This window comes from Oncorhynchus masou, chromosome 12, assembly GCF_036934945.1.
Source record: "Oncorhynchus masou masou isolate Uvic2021 chromosome 12, UVic_Omas_1.1, whole genome shotgun sequence".
NCBI classification, from domain to species: domain Eukaryota; kingdom Metazoa; phylum Chordata; class Actinopteri; order Salmoniformes; family Salmonidae; genus Oncorhynchus; species Oncorhynchus masou.
Window position 1 is genome coordinate 22,456,741 of NC_088223.1, and position 16,244 is coordinate 22,472,984.

The 16,244-nt window shown below is 42.6% G+C and overlaps 1 protein-coding gene across 1 annotated transcript in view; it reads right to left on the reverse strand.

Annotated features, from left to right (window-relative positions):
• Nucleotides 1-16,244, reverse strand: part of LOC135549698 (CUB and sushi domain-containing protein 3-like) — a gene marked incomplete at its 5' end in the record, with an annotated part of 323,045 nt that overhangs the window by 195,976 nt on the left and 110,825 nt on the right. The window contains 6 exons of the mRNA XM_064979922.1: nt 5,501-5,617; nt 6,004-6,198; nt 6,543-6,730; nt 10,538-10,676; nt 12,282-12,473; nt 12,903-13,105. Of these exons, the coding sequence (XP_064835994.1) occupies nt 5,501-5,617; nt 6,004-6,198; nt 6,543-6,730; nt 10,538-10,676; nt 12,282-12,473; nt 12,903-13,105 (1,034 nt within the window). The remainder of the gene's footprint in view (nt 1-5,500; nt 5,618-6,003; nt 6,199-6,542; nt 6,731-10,537; nt 10,677-12,281; nt 12,474-12,902; nt 13,106-16,244) is intronic.

Sequence of the window (16,244 nt, forward strand, 5' to 3'; positions counted from 1 at the left end):
ATCATATACTGTGTTCACTCCACGGGGAGTTGAGATGTAGTGGGGTGTTGCACCCACGATCATATACTGTTTTCACTCCACGTGGAGTTGAGATGTAGTGGGGTGTTGCACCCACGATCATATACTGTTTTCACTCCACGGGGAGTTGATATGTAGTGGGGTGTCGCGTTCCCAAGAGGAGTACGTAACAATATTATATCGTTGAACAAAGTATATCAAAAAGGTAGTAAGTTGAGTTGCAAGACACATTTTTCGGACTTACAAACCAAAACAGGTCTTCCTTTTGATATACAGACGTTTGAGTTTATTCTGTTATTTGGAATTTCCAAAATAGATTAACATAACCATATTGGATACTGCATGGGGATGCATTATGGCCACGACATCTGTTTGAGTGGGTCTGTTAAACTCTGACGCCCTCTGGTGACATTTTCTAAACTACGCATAATATTGTATACTACCCTCATAAAATGTTGGTTTCAAGTCCTACAAACACGGTTTAGTACTGTTAGTAAGGTCAGAAGTATGGGATTCAGATAAAGGTGTTTGTGACTACCACAGAGACGATTTTAATTAAATATATATATATATATATACATAAAAAATCCCCATGTTGTGGAATAAGACATTTGAAAGTCTAGGTTTGAGATAAAATATGTCACCAGCTACTGTTCCAAAATGAATTCTCAGATCTTTACCTAATTGTGGTGCTCTAAACATGCACAAATTCCCATTGGCACACAGCCATTTTAAAGGTGCAGGGCTTGCGCAATGCCATACCTTCATGTTGTGTCTTAAAGGAATGAGGAGAAAGCTGAAGTCTCTACCTATCCATTTGATGTATATATGTACTGTATGCTATGTCTGATTTCCAGTTTGTCCACTAGATTGCAGTGGGAGATCACATGACTTCTCTTCGCCACTTGAAACCAGTTGTATCTGGTTTGGGTAGTGAGTGAGTCAGTATGCTTTAATGGTTGAACGGATTTAAGCCTGACATCTTAAAATGACCTTAGCAATCAGCGCTTTCAAGTTCTGGATTTGTTTTCCTTTTTAAATAAGACACAGACAGTTGAAGATACTTAACTTATTTTACCACTCACTTTTCCTATTGTAAATGGTGAGCTAGATAAACAGTGCAATGTGTAGGATGCATACAAGGTAATGTGGATGGAGAAGGAAATGCAATGACCATCAGGGTGTACCCTTTCCATGCATACTAAATGTTTACACTTTTGGTGACTTGATCTACATTACAAACTTTACGGCCTTTATGGGGGGGGGTGGGGGGGTTCTTATGCTAGCAGTAAGATTTGAGTTTGATTTACAAAAATACAAGGCCAGTAGCTTTCAAATGACATGTCACTTTCTATTTTCTGATTATAAAAAAATATTTAACACTAAACTTTTTTTTTTAACATAAACTTTATTTAACCAGGTAGGCCAGTTGAGAACAAGTTCTCATTTACAACTGTGACCTGCCCAAGATAAAGCAAAGCAGTGTGACAAAAACAACACAGAGTTATACATAAACAAACTTACAGTCAATAACACGATTGATAAATCTATGTAGAGTGTGTGCAAATGTAGAAGATTAGGGAGGTAAGGCAATAAATAGGCCATAGAGGCAAAAAAATGTAGAGCAGTGAACCCATAGGATTAACACTTTACCTCAGAAAGGCTAGCTCTGAGTCTGAGCCACCTTCAGAGTAGGAGTGCTGATCTAGGATTTCGTATTAAGAGATGTCACAAATATACTGTGCCGTTGTTGCTCAAAAATGTACCGATTCCAGCAAAAACTTCAGCTATTGTCCCAGACGACTAAGCTGGTTGCAATGACTTCATTATTGCAACCAGTTATCCCGCTGGGCTAGTGAAATGAGAATTCAGCCTTCCCACCGTTAGCATTGTTTGTCAGAGGGAACAACAAACTGCGATGCCTGCATCTTGTAACAATCTGTTTATGTGTGTGTTGTGTGTGTATGTGTCTCTCTGTGTGTGTGGGTGAGTGCATGCGTCCATGGGAGTGTGTATGTCTTTCTATGTGTGTGTGTGTTGTGGTCCCTTGCTACTGATGTTCCCAGTGATTTAAGTCCAGAATGTGCTGCTCACAGTGATCAAAGATCAGGTCAATCAAAACCAATGGCAGATAAAGCAGAGGTGTACAAAAGACGCTGTCTAAGATTACTGTCTATGTTAATATCCATGATACCTATTACCTTCAGATGAAAATCCAATGAAATCACTGAACCTTGGCTCCCCGCTGGCTCCCCGCTTGCTCCCCGCTTGCTCCTCGCTTGCTCCCCGTTGGCTCTCCATTTTCTCCCCGCTGGCTCCCCGCTGGCTCCCCGTTGGCTCCCCGCTTGCTCCTCGCTTGCTCCCCGTTGGCTCCCCATTTTCTCCCCATTGGCTCCCCGTTGGCTCCCAGTTTTCTCCCCGTTGGCTCCCTGTTTGCTCCCTGTTTGCTCCCCGTTGGCTCCCTGTTTGCTCCCTGTTTGCTCCCCGTTGGCTCCCCATTTTCTCCCCATTGGCTCCCAGTTTTCTCCCCGTTGGCTCCCAGTTTTCTCCCCGTTGGCTCCCAGTTGGCTCCCCGTTGGCTCCCCGTTGGCTCCCCGTTGGCTCCCCGTTGGCTCCCCGTTGGCTCCCCGTTGGCTCCCTGTTGGCCTCCAGTTGGTCGTACATTATAAACCTACATCTTGGGAACAAACTTCCCCATCTCCAATATATTTATGTCTTTATTGATCTTGTTCAGGTGAATTGTATTTGTGTTTTTCCATGGGAGAAAAGAACCTGAAGTTTACAGTCTTCACTTGGACCAAACACAGGAGCTAGAACAGGCTTACTAACGCTCTCCTGAATCCTGGCACATTTAAGATAACCTTGTCTTCAGATGTGTCTACCCCAAAAGTCCATGTGACAGAGATATGCTATGTAGCTTGTGACAGAACAATGCTTGCATATTTTAATATAGTGATTAGAGCACATTCTGCCAATTGTAGCCAGCAATCAATTCTCCTCCACATTGTTTACTAAGCCTGATAGGTTCAAATCCAATGTAATAATCATATCATATTAAATGACTGATATTCATTACATTATAACTATACTGTGGAGGTATCGGGGTAATAGGAGACACACACACACACACACACACACACACAAAGTCTATAAATAAACGCAATGCGTTCTATGGACATGGATATAGACATTTATAATAGTTACAGCCAGAGACAACAGCTAACAGTACCGAGTGAGTGTTAAGAAGGGCTGTTGAAGAGTCAATCCCCTTTGAGCAAATCCACACCACAAAACAGCCAGGCCTTTTGTATCCGGCTTTAGAGAACAAATGCACTCCTTTTAAATGGATATCTCTGGGTTTGAGAGAGTAGTATTGTGAACTCCGAGTTAGAGGACTGACAGGACTGGGTCACAGAGGGATAGAAATGAGAAATAATCCTCACAACAATCCTTCCCATTGCCCCCCATTGTCTGAGCAAAACTCTACTGAGTAACCTGAGTTATACCTGTATTGTGTTTGGCACACATAATCAACTCTTTTCTTTCAAACAATCAGCTTTAAAGCACATTAATAAACTAATGGTGGTGAAGCTTAAAACATTAAGTGTAACAGTGAGATACATATTTGTTAAATAACATTTGTTGTTGTTACCTGTACGTCTAAGCCCTTCGATCACAATATCTGGCCAACATGTGGAATTGTTTTAATATGATTACACGATGCATCATTTAGCCACCTGATTTAGGATTTTAGGACCCCAGTAGGTATCAAAAGTTTTTTTTGATGAAAGATTGAATTTGGCCTTTACTGCTATAGCTCATAGAAACACATTAAATAACATGCGTCTATGGCAAAACAGACAGCCCAAAAATAAATCACAAGGATCAAGATTTTGAAGTGTCTGTCCTATATCTGAGAGATATAAACAACAACAAAAATTTGACCCATGTTTTGTCACGTTATTCGTGGCACATTTGACCCCCAATGAACTTTCTGCTATTTTCACAGCCTGATACTGGGTTACCTGCAGTCTTTCGTGTTTGTGAGAGTCGCCTTTTTCGATATTGGTGACATATTGGTTTGTGGACGTCCATGACAGAGTGACAGAGTTCAGACGACTGTCGTAAAGCTTGTGGATGTCGTAAAGTCAAAACTGTCGTGTATGTGAGAGTCTCATCTTTCATTGGTGTTGACTTATTAGTTTGTAGCTCACACGGATCAGATTTTACAGACGATTGAGACAATTGTACGGATCCTATTGTGTAGAAAAAGGCCACTTTCACAAGCCACATGTTATGGAATGGGCACAAAGAGAGGATTGAGTTGCAGCCACGACAACAGAGACAGGCCATGGTTGCTGTCCAAATGTAACACAATTTACTTTTCTACTACATTGTTTTCGCTGATTGATGAAGATAGGCAGTGTAAATCAAGTGCAATGGTATTGTAACACTTTGCAATATAACAAGCTAGCATGCTGAAACATGTCAATCTTTTCATTAAATTTACAGGGCTAACTCACATAACACGATGCATTGAAGACTATTGGAAGAGAGACCAATCAGTGAAAAACAGTCATCCGAACCACATGAACGGAAATATGAGCATTAGAATAAAGTTTTGGAGTCGATATATAATTATCAAATACAGTGTGCTACATCCCAATTAATGGGTAATGGGTGTTGGATAGAGAAACAGTTGAAGACAGACAGATCACATCCACCTGATGTAAAATCACTATTAATCCTCACCCTGTGGTGAGACAAGTCCTAATGCCAATAAAAAGCTTTTTAAAACTGCACGTCACAGCAAATTGACGGCTTGTTGCTTAGTTACAAGTGTGCAACACTTTGCTGTTTCTGACCCTGCACATTTTACAGCCAACCCTAATAGTAGGACACATCTAATTCATCCACTGAAGGTTTTCTTACAGCCACCTCTGAGGGACGATACTGATGAAAGAAGGAAATGGGATGAAGAACACAAAAATATTTATACAGTAGAAGCCAATGTCATCAAATCGTGGCCTAATGTCAAGACGAAATGGCAACATTTTCCCAAAGCGATGATGGATGTGTTGAACTTTTTCAACATCGATGTTTTGCTTTAAAAATGCATGAAATTGAAATCTGCTATGAAGCAAAGAAGACTGCTACAGTATTTTCAGTGAAGTCCATCTTTTGTTAAAAAATAAGTTCACAGACTGTCATGAATTCCCACCACATTGATCTTATTTCACACCAAGGGTCTCGACGTTTAAGTTTATGCTGTATGTGTCCTTACCAAACTTAGGTGGCACGGAGTTGGCAGCAAAATCTGTCTTTTACGAAAGACTGTTATGAGTTCATGCTACCTCCAGCATATGTCACACCAAACATATCCCAAGCACAAGTGTCAGGACGTGTGTCCTTACCAAAGTCCCGAGCTTATCATGGTCATTTCACTCAAATTTGAATGAATTGTATAACCTTGTGTACTTACCGAACTCTCGTGGTACGGAGATGGAGTACACACAGCTGTGTCCTGAAGTGTAGTTGCGGGGGAAGTTAGGAGACAGCACCGTGCCCTCTGACCCTGTGGACCGACTCCCACACGGTGCTGGGGAACACAAACAGACACACAAAGCACCACTCAACTTCTAATGTACCTCTCTGAAGGAGCATCTAGCTCACATTTATTCAATACATTGGCCATACGAAGTCTTCCAGAAACGAGCAGCATGGAACACACACAAGGATTACACAGACAGCTTAGCAGTCGAGTCTTATGATTATCTTCCATATGCATGTGTGCTGTAAGTCACATTGATTGTTTTACAGTGGCTACTACAACTTCTGGCCAATCCCCACAAATAGTTTTATTGGATTTTTCTCCCAGCTCAGTAAACATCCTGACAGATGTATTTCTGTTAGAACATTGACCATATCTAACGACCTTTCTCTAGCTTCAACAGGTAGGCCTATGTCAGTGTACATGTTTTCTACCTTGACAGCTGGGCAGCACCCTGTTCCAGCCGGGCCTGCCGTCGTCCCCCATGATGCAGGTGAGCGTGGAGTAGCCCTGGAGAACGTAGCCCGACTCGCAGTAGAACGTCACGGTGGAACCCAGCTTGTAGTCGCTGCCCAGCCTGGTCCCGTTCATCACACTGCCTGGATCAAAGCACGACTCACGCAGCTTGGCTGAAGAGGGGAAAGATATATATATATATATACACATACAGTATATGCTGTATATAACAAATAAGCTTTAACAGTAGTGTGAACAGGAGATGCAAACAGGTAACACAGGCAGTGAGGGAGTTTATTTGTTGAAAGATGTTGAGGAGAGTTTAACAAAACTCCTAATTTAAATGCTGAAACATTGTATCCACCTCTACTACCAGAATACTGCGGATAGAAAGCATTTGGATTCTCATTACACATTCTGCGCATACAAAACAATGAAAGGAAACTATGCACATTTCTGACGTTGGTATAGGAACCAATCTAAACAGCTAAGCAGAAACGTTCCTCTGTCCTACTACCTTTGTATTCCAGGTGGAAACCGGTGTAGCTGACAGAGCCGTCGCTGCGGAAAGCCAGGTGCATGGTGTTGGAGCTGCTCTCGATCCTCTCTGGAAGCTTGCTATCCTGAAAGCTACCAATCAGAGGGCTGTTGCTGTCTGGTCCGTCGTAGATATACAGGAAGTCATAGTTGGGCTCAATGCTGAAACTATAGGGAGGGATAGAGAGAGGGAGCGAGAGAGTAAGAGAGAAAGAGACAAATCAGATCAAAGACTCCATCCAATTCCCCCGCCATACCATATCTGGAGGAGTGTGTTCTTTTTTTAGAGAAACTCTCTCTCTCTCTTTCTGCTGAGCTTGTTTGGGTTTCAATACATCTGTCTGTGTGCCGTATACAGTAATACATCAAATCAAATCGGCAGAGATGACTAGAAACTATTGTCTGCTTTCATGTCCTTGTATGCACGGTCGAGGTGGGAGGTTAGCGACAACACTCGAAAGGCCCCACGATTCACACATTGACACACAGTGACAGATGCCTCAGATGCCTGTGTCCACCCAATGCCACAGATAGTAAGGAATAGATTCCTCAGATCATTTGTAACCTCTCCTCTCTATGGGTCTCAGCTGTGGAGGCTGACAACATGATGATATCCCCCTTTTCCCAGTTAGCGGTTGCGAGCGCTCCATTAATTTCCCTTATCTGTTCTGTGGGAAAAAGCTAACACTAAGGACGCTAGCATCTATAAATACCCGGGGAATGTAATTGCTTTGGTATAGTCAAAGATGAGGCACTTATCCTATTGAGCTGCAACCTCATCACAAAAGTTTTTCTACTAACAGCTCCTCTCCCATGCTCCGCATTTCCGAGAATGAGTGTGTTGTGTGTGTTGTGTGTGTTGTGTGTGTGTGTGTGTGTGCATTTTCTCTATCAGGGAAGTTCATTTACATAGAGATTTGGAGGTGTATTTTCTTTAATAATATTTCTGAAAGAGTACGCTAAGTGGGATTGCCACACTTCAATGAGCCTGTGTCTAAGGCTAAGGGCTCATTGTAAGATAATAGAAATCCAAACATGCTCTACACCATATTAATAAAGTCATTAAATGTTGATAACCAGATGTGTTCAGATGGTTTTAATAGCTTAGCCTCTGGAGCTGTCACTCAACCAATTTTACTTGATAGCTAACAAATACATGGCGAAGATAATACCCAATTTGGTGACAATGAAATCCAAATTTGCCACCTTGCCAATGCAATGGGTCCCTTTTTACTATATAATATTACACTGGTGCAGTTACAAAGGGTGTCCCCCAGGGCTAGGTGCTGGGCCTCCTTATTCCTCACCATGTCAACCCTGACTTTTTTACAGTAAATTATTATTAATTTTCTCTATTTTGATTGGTAACATATTTAATGTGGTGGTCTTTTTGGGGGAGAATAGTGTCAGTAATGGAGTCATTAGAGAACCCTGGTTAACCCTGTACCACGTCCCACTGCCAATAGCCACTTTTCCACTGTACTGTGTTATTTACTTCATTGTTTTGTGGGATAGGACCATTCAAATGAGAAGAGAGCTCACTTTACACACCAGATGAAACTGTCTAACTGGTGGAACCAAAATGGCTGCCTGATACTGATCGCTTGAAAACACCTGTGTCTTCATCACTGCAGTGGCTTGCTTTTAGCTCAAATATAAAACATAACTTTTTTAATACAACTAAGGAGATATTACTTATCTCTCTCTCTCTCACACACACACACACACACACACACACACACACACACACACACACACACACACACACACACACACACACACACAGCCTCCTGATTAGGATTTCACTAGCTGCTGGTAGGGGAAAGGCATGGGGAGGCCTCATCTCACAGCTTTAAGTTAGCAGCAGCGGTAACATCTGTCAGCTATATACCACACTGTGTAGCCTATCGGCAGTCAAACCTAACCCCGTTTTGACCTTTGCCCCCTGTCTGTCATGGAAGGCCCCTGCGCCTGCTCAAGCCTTGCCGGCACCAAAGGTTAAATGAAGAAATGTACGCAATGTATGTGTGAAACACATTAAGTTCTTGCTTTGTTCTTCTATTAATTGGCTACATCAGTCAACGAAGGCCGAGATGTCTTGATACAGCACCTTAAAAGTGGGGAGCTGAGAAAGGTCAAAGCAAGGAAGTCCAGCTGGGGAAGCTAATTACCCGCCGAACACATGAATTGCATCTTAATATAACAGTGATAGCAGTTAGCAGAGATCGTTGTATAATCACCTCACACCCCTCAATGTGATTGTGACAAAATTCCCATTAATGTCCACCTTGCGTGCATGTGTGCATTCAGTGGAACTAATAGGGAGAGTAGGCCTTAATCACTTCGGAGAAAACTAGCACCTACAGTTGAAGTCGGAAGTTTACATACACTTAGGTTGGAGTCATTAAAACTCGTTTTTCAACCACTCCACAAAAGTATTGTTAACAAACTATAGTTTTGGCAAGTCAATTAGGCCATCAACTTTGAGCATGACAATAATAATTCTTCCAACAATTGTTTACAGACAGATTATTTCACTTGTAATTCACTGTATCACAATTCCAGTAGGTCAAAAGTTTACATACACTAAGTTGACTGCCTTTGAACAGCTTGGAAAATTCCAGAAAATTTTGTCATGGCTTTAGAAGCTTCTTTTGAGTCAATTGGAGGTGTACCTGTGGATGTATTTCAAGGCCTGTCTTCAAACTCAGTGGCTCTTTGCTTGACATCATGGGAAAATCAAAAGATATCAGCTAAGACCCCAGAAAAATTATTGTAGACCTCCTCAAGTCTGATTCATCCTTGGGAGCAATTTCCAAATGCCTGAAGGTACCACGTTCATCTGTACAAACAATAGTACGCAAGTATAAACAGCATGGGACCATGCAGCCGTCGTACCGTTCAGGAAGGAGACACTTTCTGTCTCCTAGAGATGAAAGTACTTTGGTGCGAAAAGTGCAAATCAATCCCAGAACAACAGCAAAGGACCTTGTGAAGATGCTGGAGGAAACGGGTACAAAAGTATCTATATCCACAGTAAAACGAGTCCTATATCAACATAACCTGAAAGGCCGCTCAGCAAGGAAGAAGCCACTGCTTCAAAACCACCATAAAAAAGACAGACTACGGTTTTCAACTGCACATGGGGACAAAGATCGTACTTTTTGTAGAAATGTCCCCTGGTCTGATGAAACAAAAATAGAACTGTTTGGCCATAATGACCATCATTATGTTTGGAGGAAAAAGGAGGAGGCTTGCAAGCCGAAGAACACCATCCCAACCGCAATGCACAGGGGTGGCAGCATCATGTTGTGGGGGTGTTTTGCTGCAGGAGGGACTGGTGCACTTCACAAAATAGATGGCATCATGAGGCAGGAAATTTATGTGGATATATTGAAGCAACATCTCAAGACATCAGTCAGGAAGTTAAAGCTTGGTCGCAAATGGGTCTTCCAAATGGACAATGAGCCCAAGCATACTTCCAAAGTTGTAGCAAAATGGCTTAAGGACAATAAATCCCTGACGTCATTCCTATAGAACATTTTTTAGGCAGAACTGAAAAAGTGTGTGCGAGCAAGGAGGGCAACAAACCTGACTCAGTTACACCAGCTCTGTCAGAAGGAATGGGCCAAAATTCACCCAACTTATTGTGGGAAGCTTGTGGATGGCTATCCGGAATTTTTGACCCAAGTTAAACAATTTAAAGGCACTGCTACCATATACTAATTGAGTGTATGTAAACTTCTGACCCACTAGGAATGTGATGAAATAAATAAATCATTCTCTCTACTATTATTCTGACGTTTCACATTCTTAAAATAAAGTGGTGATCCAAACTGACCTAAGACAGGGAATTTTTACGAGGATTAAATGTCAGGAATTGTGAAAAATTGAGTTTAAATGTATTTTGCTAAGGTGTATTTGGCTAAACTTCCAACTTCAACTGTATTAGCGCCTAATATGCAGCCACGTTACCTGATGAAGGCCAGCGATAGGACATAGTCCGAGTTGACAGCTATTAGCCAATCACAGTCCTTGCTGTGGGGGTAGGGATGGGGGAAGTTGGGAGACAGGATGAAGCCGTTGGATCCAGTCAAGTTTCCTCCACATGGGGCTGAAAGAGAAGAAGTGAGCAAATAAAAAATATACTAACTGACACTCTTTACATGAACTGTCTCTTCTGTAGTCAGAAAACTGCATGATATTCTGTGGAGATTTAATGGTGGATAGGGTTGCAAAATTCTCATAACTTTCCCAAAATCCCCAGGTTTTTCAGATATCCTGGTTGGAAAATTCCTGGACTCAGAAGGAAATATGCAGGAAATCTAGAATAATCCAACCAGGATTTCTGGAAAACCTGGGGATTTTGTAACCATAATGGTAATTGATGCATTGAGTTTTGAGAGTTTCAAATTCTACACACAAGCCCTGTACAAAAACACATTAAAACACAAGAATCCTTGAGGTTTCGTCAAGGTACTTCTTATAAGTGTGCCATCTCTGAAAAGAGAGAGGGATCTTCGGCTCTGCGTCCAATAATTTGATATTCATCAATGGCTTGCCTTGTTCAAAATGGTTGGAAAGCAATGACAGTCACTCATCTCATTGGCTTTAGAGCTCAAGTACTGCTTGGTGCTAGGTTCTGCAACATTCAGGGATACCATATGTTTATTAGCAGGCTAGGAGCCTTGGCTGGGTTTTCAGATCTAAGTCTCTCTGCAACACCAATGGGCTGCTACGTGATAGTTGTCCCAGAGCTCTTTTCTTGTTACAGCTCCTTTAGATGGGAGTCAACAGACAACTATTGAGAGGAAGTAAGGGTAGAGAGAGGAAAACTTCTGGATCTACCTGTAAGCACTCACCTCAACAGAAGGCCATAAGGACAGCCAAGAGTTTTTCCCTGCTCAGCTCACACATAGTGGTCAGTAGAAAATCCTCAATACAAACCCCAGGCTCCACCTGTCAGTACTCAACTCAATACAAACCCCAGGCTCCATCTGTTAGTACTCAACGCAATACAAACCCCAGGCTCCACCTGGTAGTACTCAACTCAATACAAACCCCAGGCTCCATCTGTTAGTACTCAACGCAATACAAACCCCAGGCTCCACCTGTTAGTACTCAACTCAATACAAACCCCAGGCTCCATCTTTTCATACTCACCTCAATACAAACCCCAGGCTCCATCTGTTAGTACTCACCTCAATACAAACCTCAGGCTCTAACTGTTAGTACTCACCTCAATACAAACCCCAGGTTCTAACTGTTAGTACTCAACTCAATACAAACCCCAGGCTCTAACTGTTTGTACTGATATGTTTGGATTTCTGAGCTTGAACTATTATTAATCATTAGTTATATTATTAATCAGTAGTTATAATAGAGACATGAGGGGTGCCATAAGTAAGCTTAGGAGGGGCCGAGTGCAGGGACAACGGTCACATGTGGCAGTACTGATAAGGAGGAGACTCCACCCAAAGTGGGGTATGTATACTACCACGGGTAAAAACATGTCTTTGTCTAATGCAGCTGTATTGGCCCTTTGAGAAGAATACACTGGTTTAAGCTTTCATAGTGTCCGTCGAGTTCTTACTATAATAATTAGAACATAACAGTACTAACCTCAATACAAAGCTATAACTAGAGCCAAGGGTCCTTTCCTGGTCAGGTCATGTGCTGAGAAAAATCTCCTAGCCCTATCTGTAATTAAAGCACTCACCTATGCAGACAGGAGGGCTGGGTTGCCAGTAGTAGCGGTTCTCCACCTGGATACAGGTAATCTTCATCTCTCCCTGGAGCTCATACCCAGGGTCACAGAGAACGGTGACGGTGTCACCCGGCTCTCGCCCGTCCCCGTTACGACTGCCATTCATGGGTACACCTGGGTCTCTGCAGGCTGTGGCCACCGAACCTGCCGGTCACAACGCAGGGAGGGAATCACGTGAGTCTATGCAAATAGGTTTTATGTTAACAGTTAACAGATAAACAGTTTGTATGTCTGGTTTTAAGTATCGAGTCAATTAAAGTCCCCAGATAATACAGTGAGTGAAGTTTTCCATCACAGAGTCAAACACATACAATACAACATTCTTAGCAGGTAACCCGAACAAGTACATTCTAACTGACGTACTGAAACTGACTCAGAGAAGAGCATAAATTTTGAAGATATAAACGTCAGAGTTTTGCAAACAGTAGCCAAAAAAGCCTCTCGCACATTATCCCAAGCCTGCACTGTACACTCTTTCTTAGTGTTAGACTTTATGAATAGAAAACTGAGACTTTTTGAAGATTGCTTTTGAAGATACAAACTTCCAAGACTTTTCACAAACAGACTACTCACTTGAGAATTCGATAGCGAAGCCGGACTTGCTGATGTAGAAGTCAGTCTCAAACTGGATGGTGACCAGGTTGAGGGTGCTGTGGATCCCCTCGGGGAGCAGAGAGCCAGACACCTCCCTCAGGGACATCTCATTCTCAGGAGGGCCGTCCCAAACCTTGAGGATGTCATGGGATGCCTCTGTGTCGAAGGCCAGGAACTGCAGGCTGAGAGATGAGGAGGAGGAGTAAATTACTGCAGTAAATTACTTGCAATAAATCATGGAATAACAGAGTAATAACAGATATGTTACAATTGCAATACTTATAGCAATAACTTGTTAATTTGTGGATGACCTTTGCTCCTCATGGACAAAAATGGTATAAATCAAGTCAAATCACTGAATGTGTTACACCAACACAACTGTTTCCTCATTCAAACACAGTTTGTTCTGCATTGCTAGCAATACAGTTTGTTCTAAATCTGAGGGTTTGTGCATATTTCTTCCATGGTTTTTGATATTCCTTTTTGAGAAAATGCAAGCCCTCAGCTGAAAGCCCCAGTGCCTTTTTTATTTTGCATGGAAAAGTGCTGTTGTGATGCAAAACTGAGGTGCCTATCTAGGCATAATGATGTTGTAGTGACATCAAGCTACGAGCAACGAGCTATAAGTCAGAAAACCTGGCAGGTAATTGGTGCACGTGGTCATAACACTCCTTTCACATCACCATTCAGCAGACTGTGCTGATCAAGAAACCAGTGGAAGAAAATAAAGAAAGTCATGAATAAAAATATGATTTCAAACGAGGTGTGCCACTGGGAGTTGGAACAGAACAAATTGTTTGCCTCCAAGGTTACACCATTCTGGCTCCATGCAATACTAATAATTGAGTCTATGATTGAGCATTTGAGTCTCATTAGGCTGTCCAACCCTGGGGTCGAAGATGTGCAGGACAGGCAAAAAACAAAGAAGTATCTGGTATCTGTAGACTAGACTGGAGAGAGGACAGAGGGATAACCTGTACTCCTGTACCCCTGCTGGAATGGACGTGCAGATCTTCACTATTATAGTCACGCCGATCACTATAGTAGGGATTGATTACATTCACCATCATATCTAAGCCAATATGACACCAATGTCGATTAAACTTGGCAAATCAATTTGATTGGAGGTACAAACACACTCCCCTCCTCTTGTCATGAGCCGTCCGTAAGTTTTAGGGGGGAAAAAAGTTTGTCGGGAAACAGTTTTGATTACATTTATAATGTATTGCTCTCACATGCTCATTTCTGCCCAGTAAGAACCAACAATGTGCCATCTTTATGTAGCATTTTTGACGATGGTAGCATATTTTTTTTAGACAAAGCTCAGAGTTCTAACACCTGGTCAGTTGCTCGGCAACAACACAGCTGCTTGCATCATGCTGCCAGTCATAAGAAATCTATGTGAACAAACCTAGGCTACTGTAGACAATCAATAAATGAAAAACATATATTTTGATCAGCTGGGTAGGTGCCCCGCTCTGTCTGACAGCAAAGTAGGAGCAAAACAAAAGTGAGGTAATTAAGCATGTGTGGTAATGAGTAGGATTCTGTGTTTTCACATGGAAATGTGATTGCTTTTGATAAAAACACTACCTGCCTTTCCTTCCCACTTCCGCCTGACGACTTGACGGGCCATATTCTGGTGTACCACGGGGTAGATTAATCGAACTTACTTTCCGTTTGCTTAAGTTGTGCGCAGTCAAAAGAAAATGACATGCTTGCTAACTTGGTTAGCTACATGATTAAACGAGTCTGTTTTCATCAAACCATCTGTGTTAGACTATTGTATTTTAACCAAGCAAGATAAATAAATGTTCACCCAGTACTGAGTGTATGAACAAAATCATTTTGGAACAAAATCTTCCAGACTGTCCATTTAACTGGTCTGTCATAGTCAATGTTTTAAGAACAGGATTTGTAGTGTAGTGGTTAAAGTTACTGCCTGTGGATCTGAAGATTGTGGGTGGGCCTCCCAGAGGATACATTTCTTTCGTTTATAGTTTTGACAGCATCCCTCCCTCCCTCCCTCCCTCCCTCCCTCCCTCCCTCCCTCCCTCCCTCCCTCCCTCCCTCCCTCCCTCCCTCCCTCCCCCCTCCCTCCCTCCCTCCCGACACACACACACACACACACACACACTAATTTTCATGTATTAAGTGGCTCTTAAAAGAGCCTTTGGGTTTGTGGAGAGGCAGGCAAGTGGCAGTGAGAGTGGTGGTGTGTACTACTTTGTGCATCTTGCTACAACGGAGGAGAGACCAGCACTCAGATCTCATGGAAGAGGACATTGCCCTCATCCGTGAGATGCACGCCATCCTTACAGTACTGCCCAGGGACACAGTGCTTTATGGCAGAGGGGCGGATTGTGAGAATGCGCCTGCCATGGAGAAATGCTAAAATCAGCTGGGTGACAGAGCACCGGGCCATCTTTATGCGCGTGTCCTCCTCCTATTGAAACATCAAACTCCTCTGCTGCGCTATGTCAGAGTAGACCATCGTTGTTCGGATGACTACCTCTGAATCAGTTTGCATCTGACACACCAGGGCTGTCCCCTTTGTGTGTCCCAATTAGTTTCTACCAAGGTGGATGACTATGATGTCACGGGGAGCAGCAGCACAGGCCATCTGCTGGCGCAGAACATGAAGGAGTTTGCCTCACTTCATTCCTCGCTCTTGAGCCACGTAATGTGACAGTAGTCAAGGGAGAGGTTGTGATGCTTTCCGACTGACCTGGCACACTTCTCCAACAAGTGGATCCACAAATGCCCAACTAGCCACACAGTCCTCATTCCAAATCCATGTTAATGAATGAGTAAATGCCTGGAAGCCCGTGAAAAAAAGGGAGCGATCTATTGTAGTAGAAAACACTGAGTGTTCAAAACATTAGGAAGATTTCCTAATATTGAGTTGCACTCACTTTTGCCCTCAGAAAATCCTCAATTTGTTGGTGCTTGGACACTACAAGGTATCGAAAGTGTTCCACAGGGATGCTGGCCCATGTTGATTCCAATTCTTATCACTGCTGTGTCAAGTTGGCTGGATGTCCTTTAGGTCATGGACCATTCTTTATACACACTGGAAACTGTTTAGTGTGAAAACCCCCAGCAGCGTTGCAGTATTTGACACATTCAAACCTGGCACCTATGACCATACTTTACAAAGGCACTTCAATCTTCTCTCTTTCCCATTCATCCTCTGAATAGCACACATACACAATCCATATTTCAATTGTCTCAAGGCTTAAAAATCATTCTTGTCTCCTCCCCTTCATCTGATTGAAGTGGATTTAACAAGTGACATCAATAAGCGTTCATAGCTTTCAC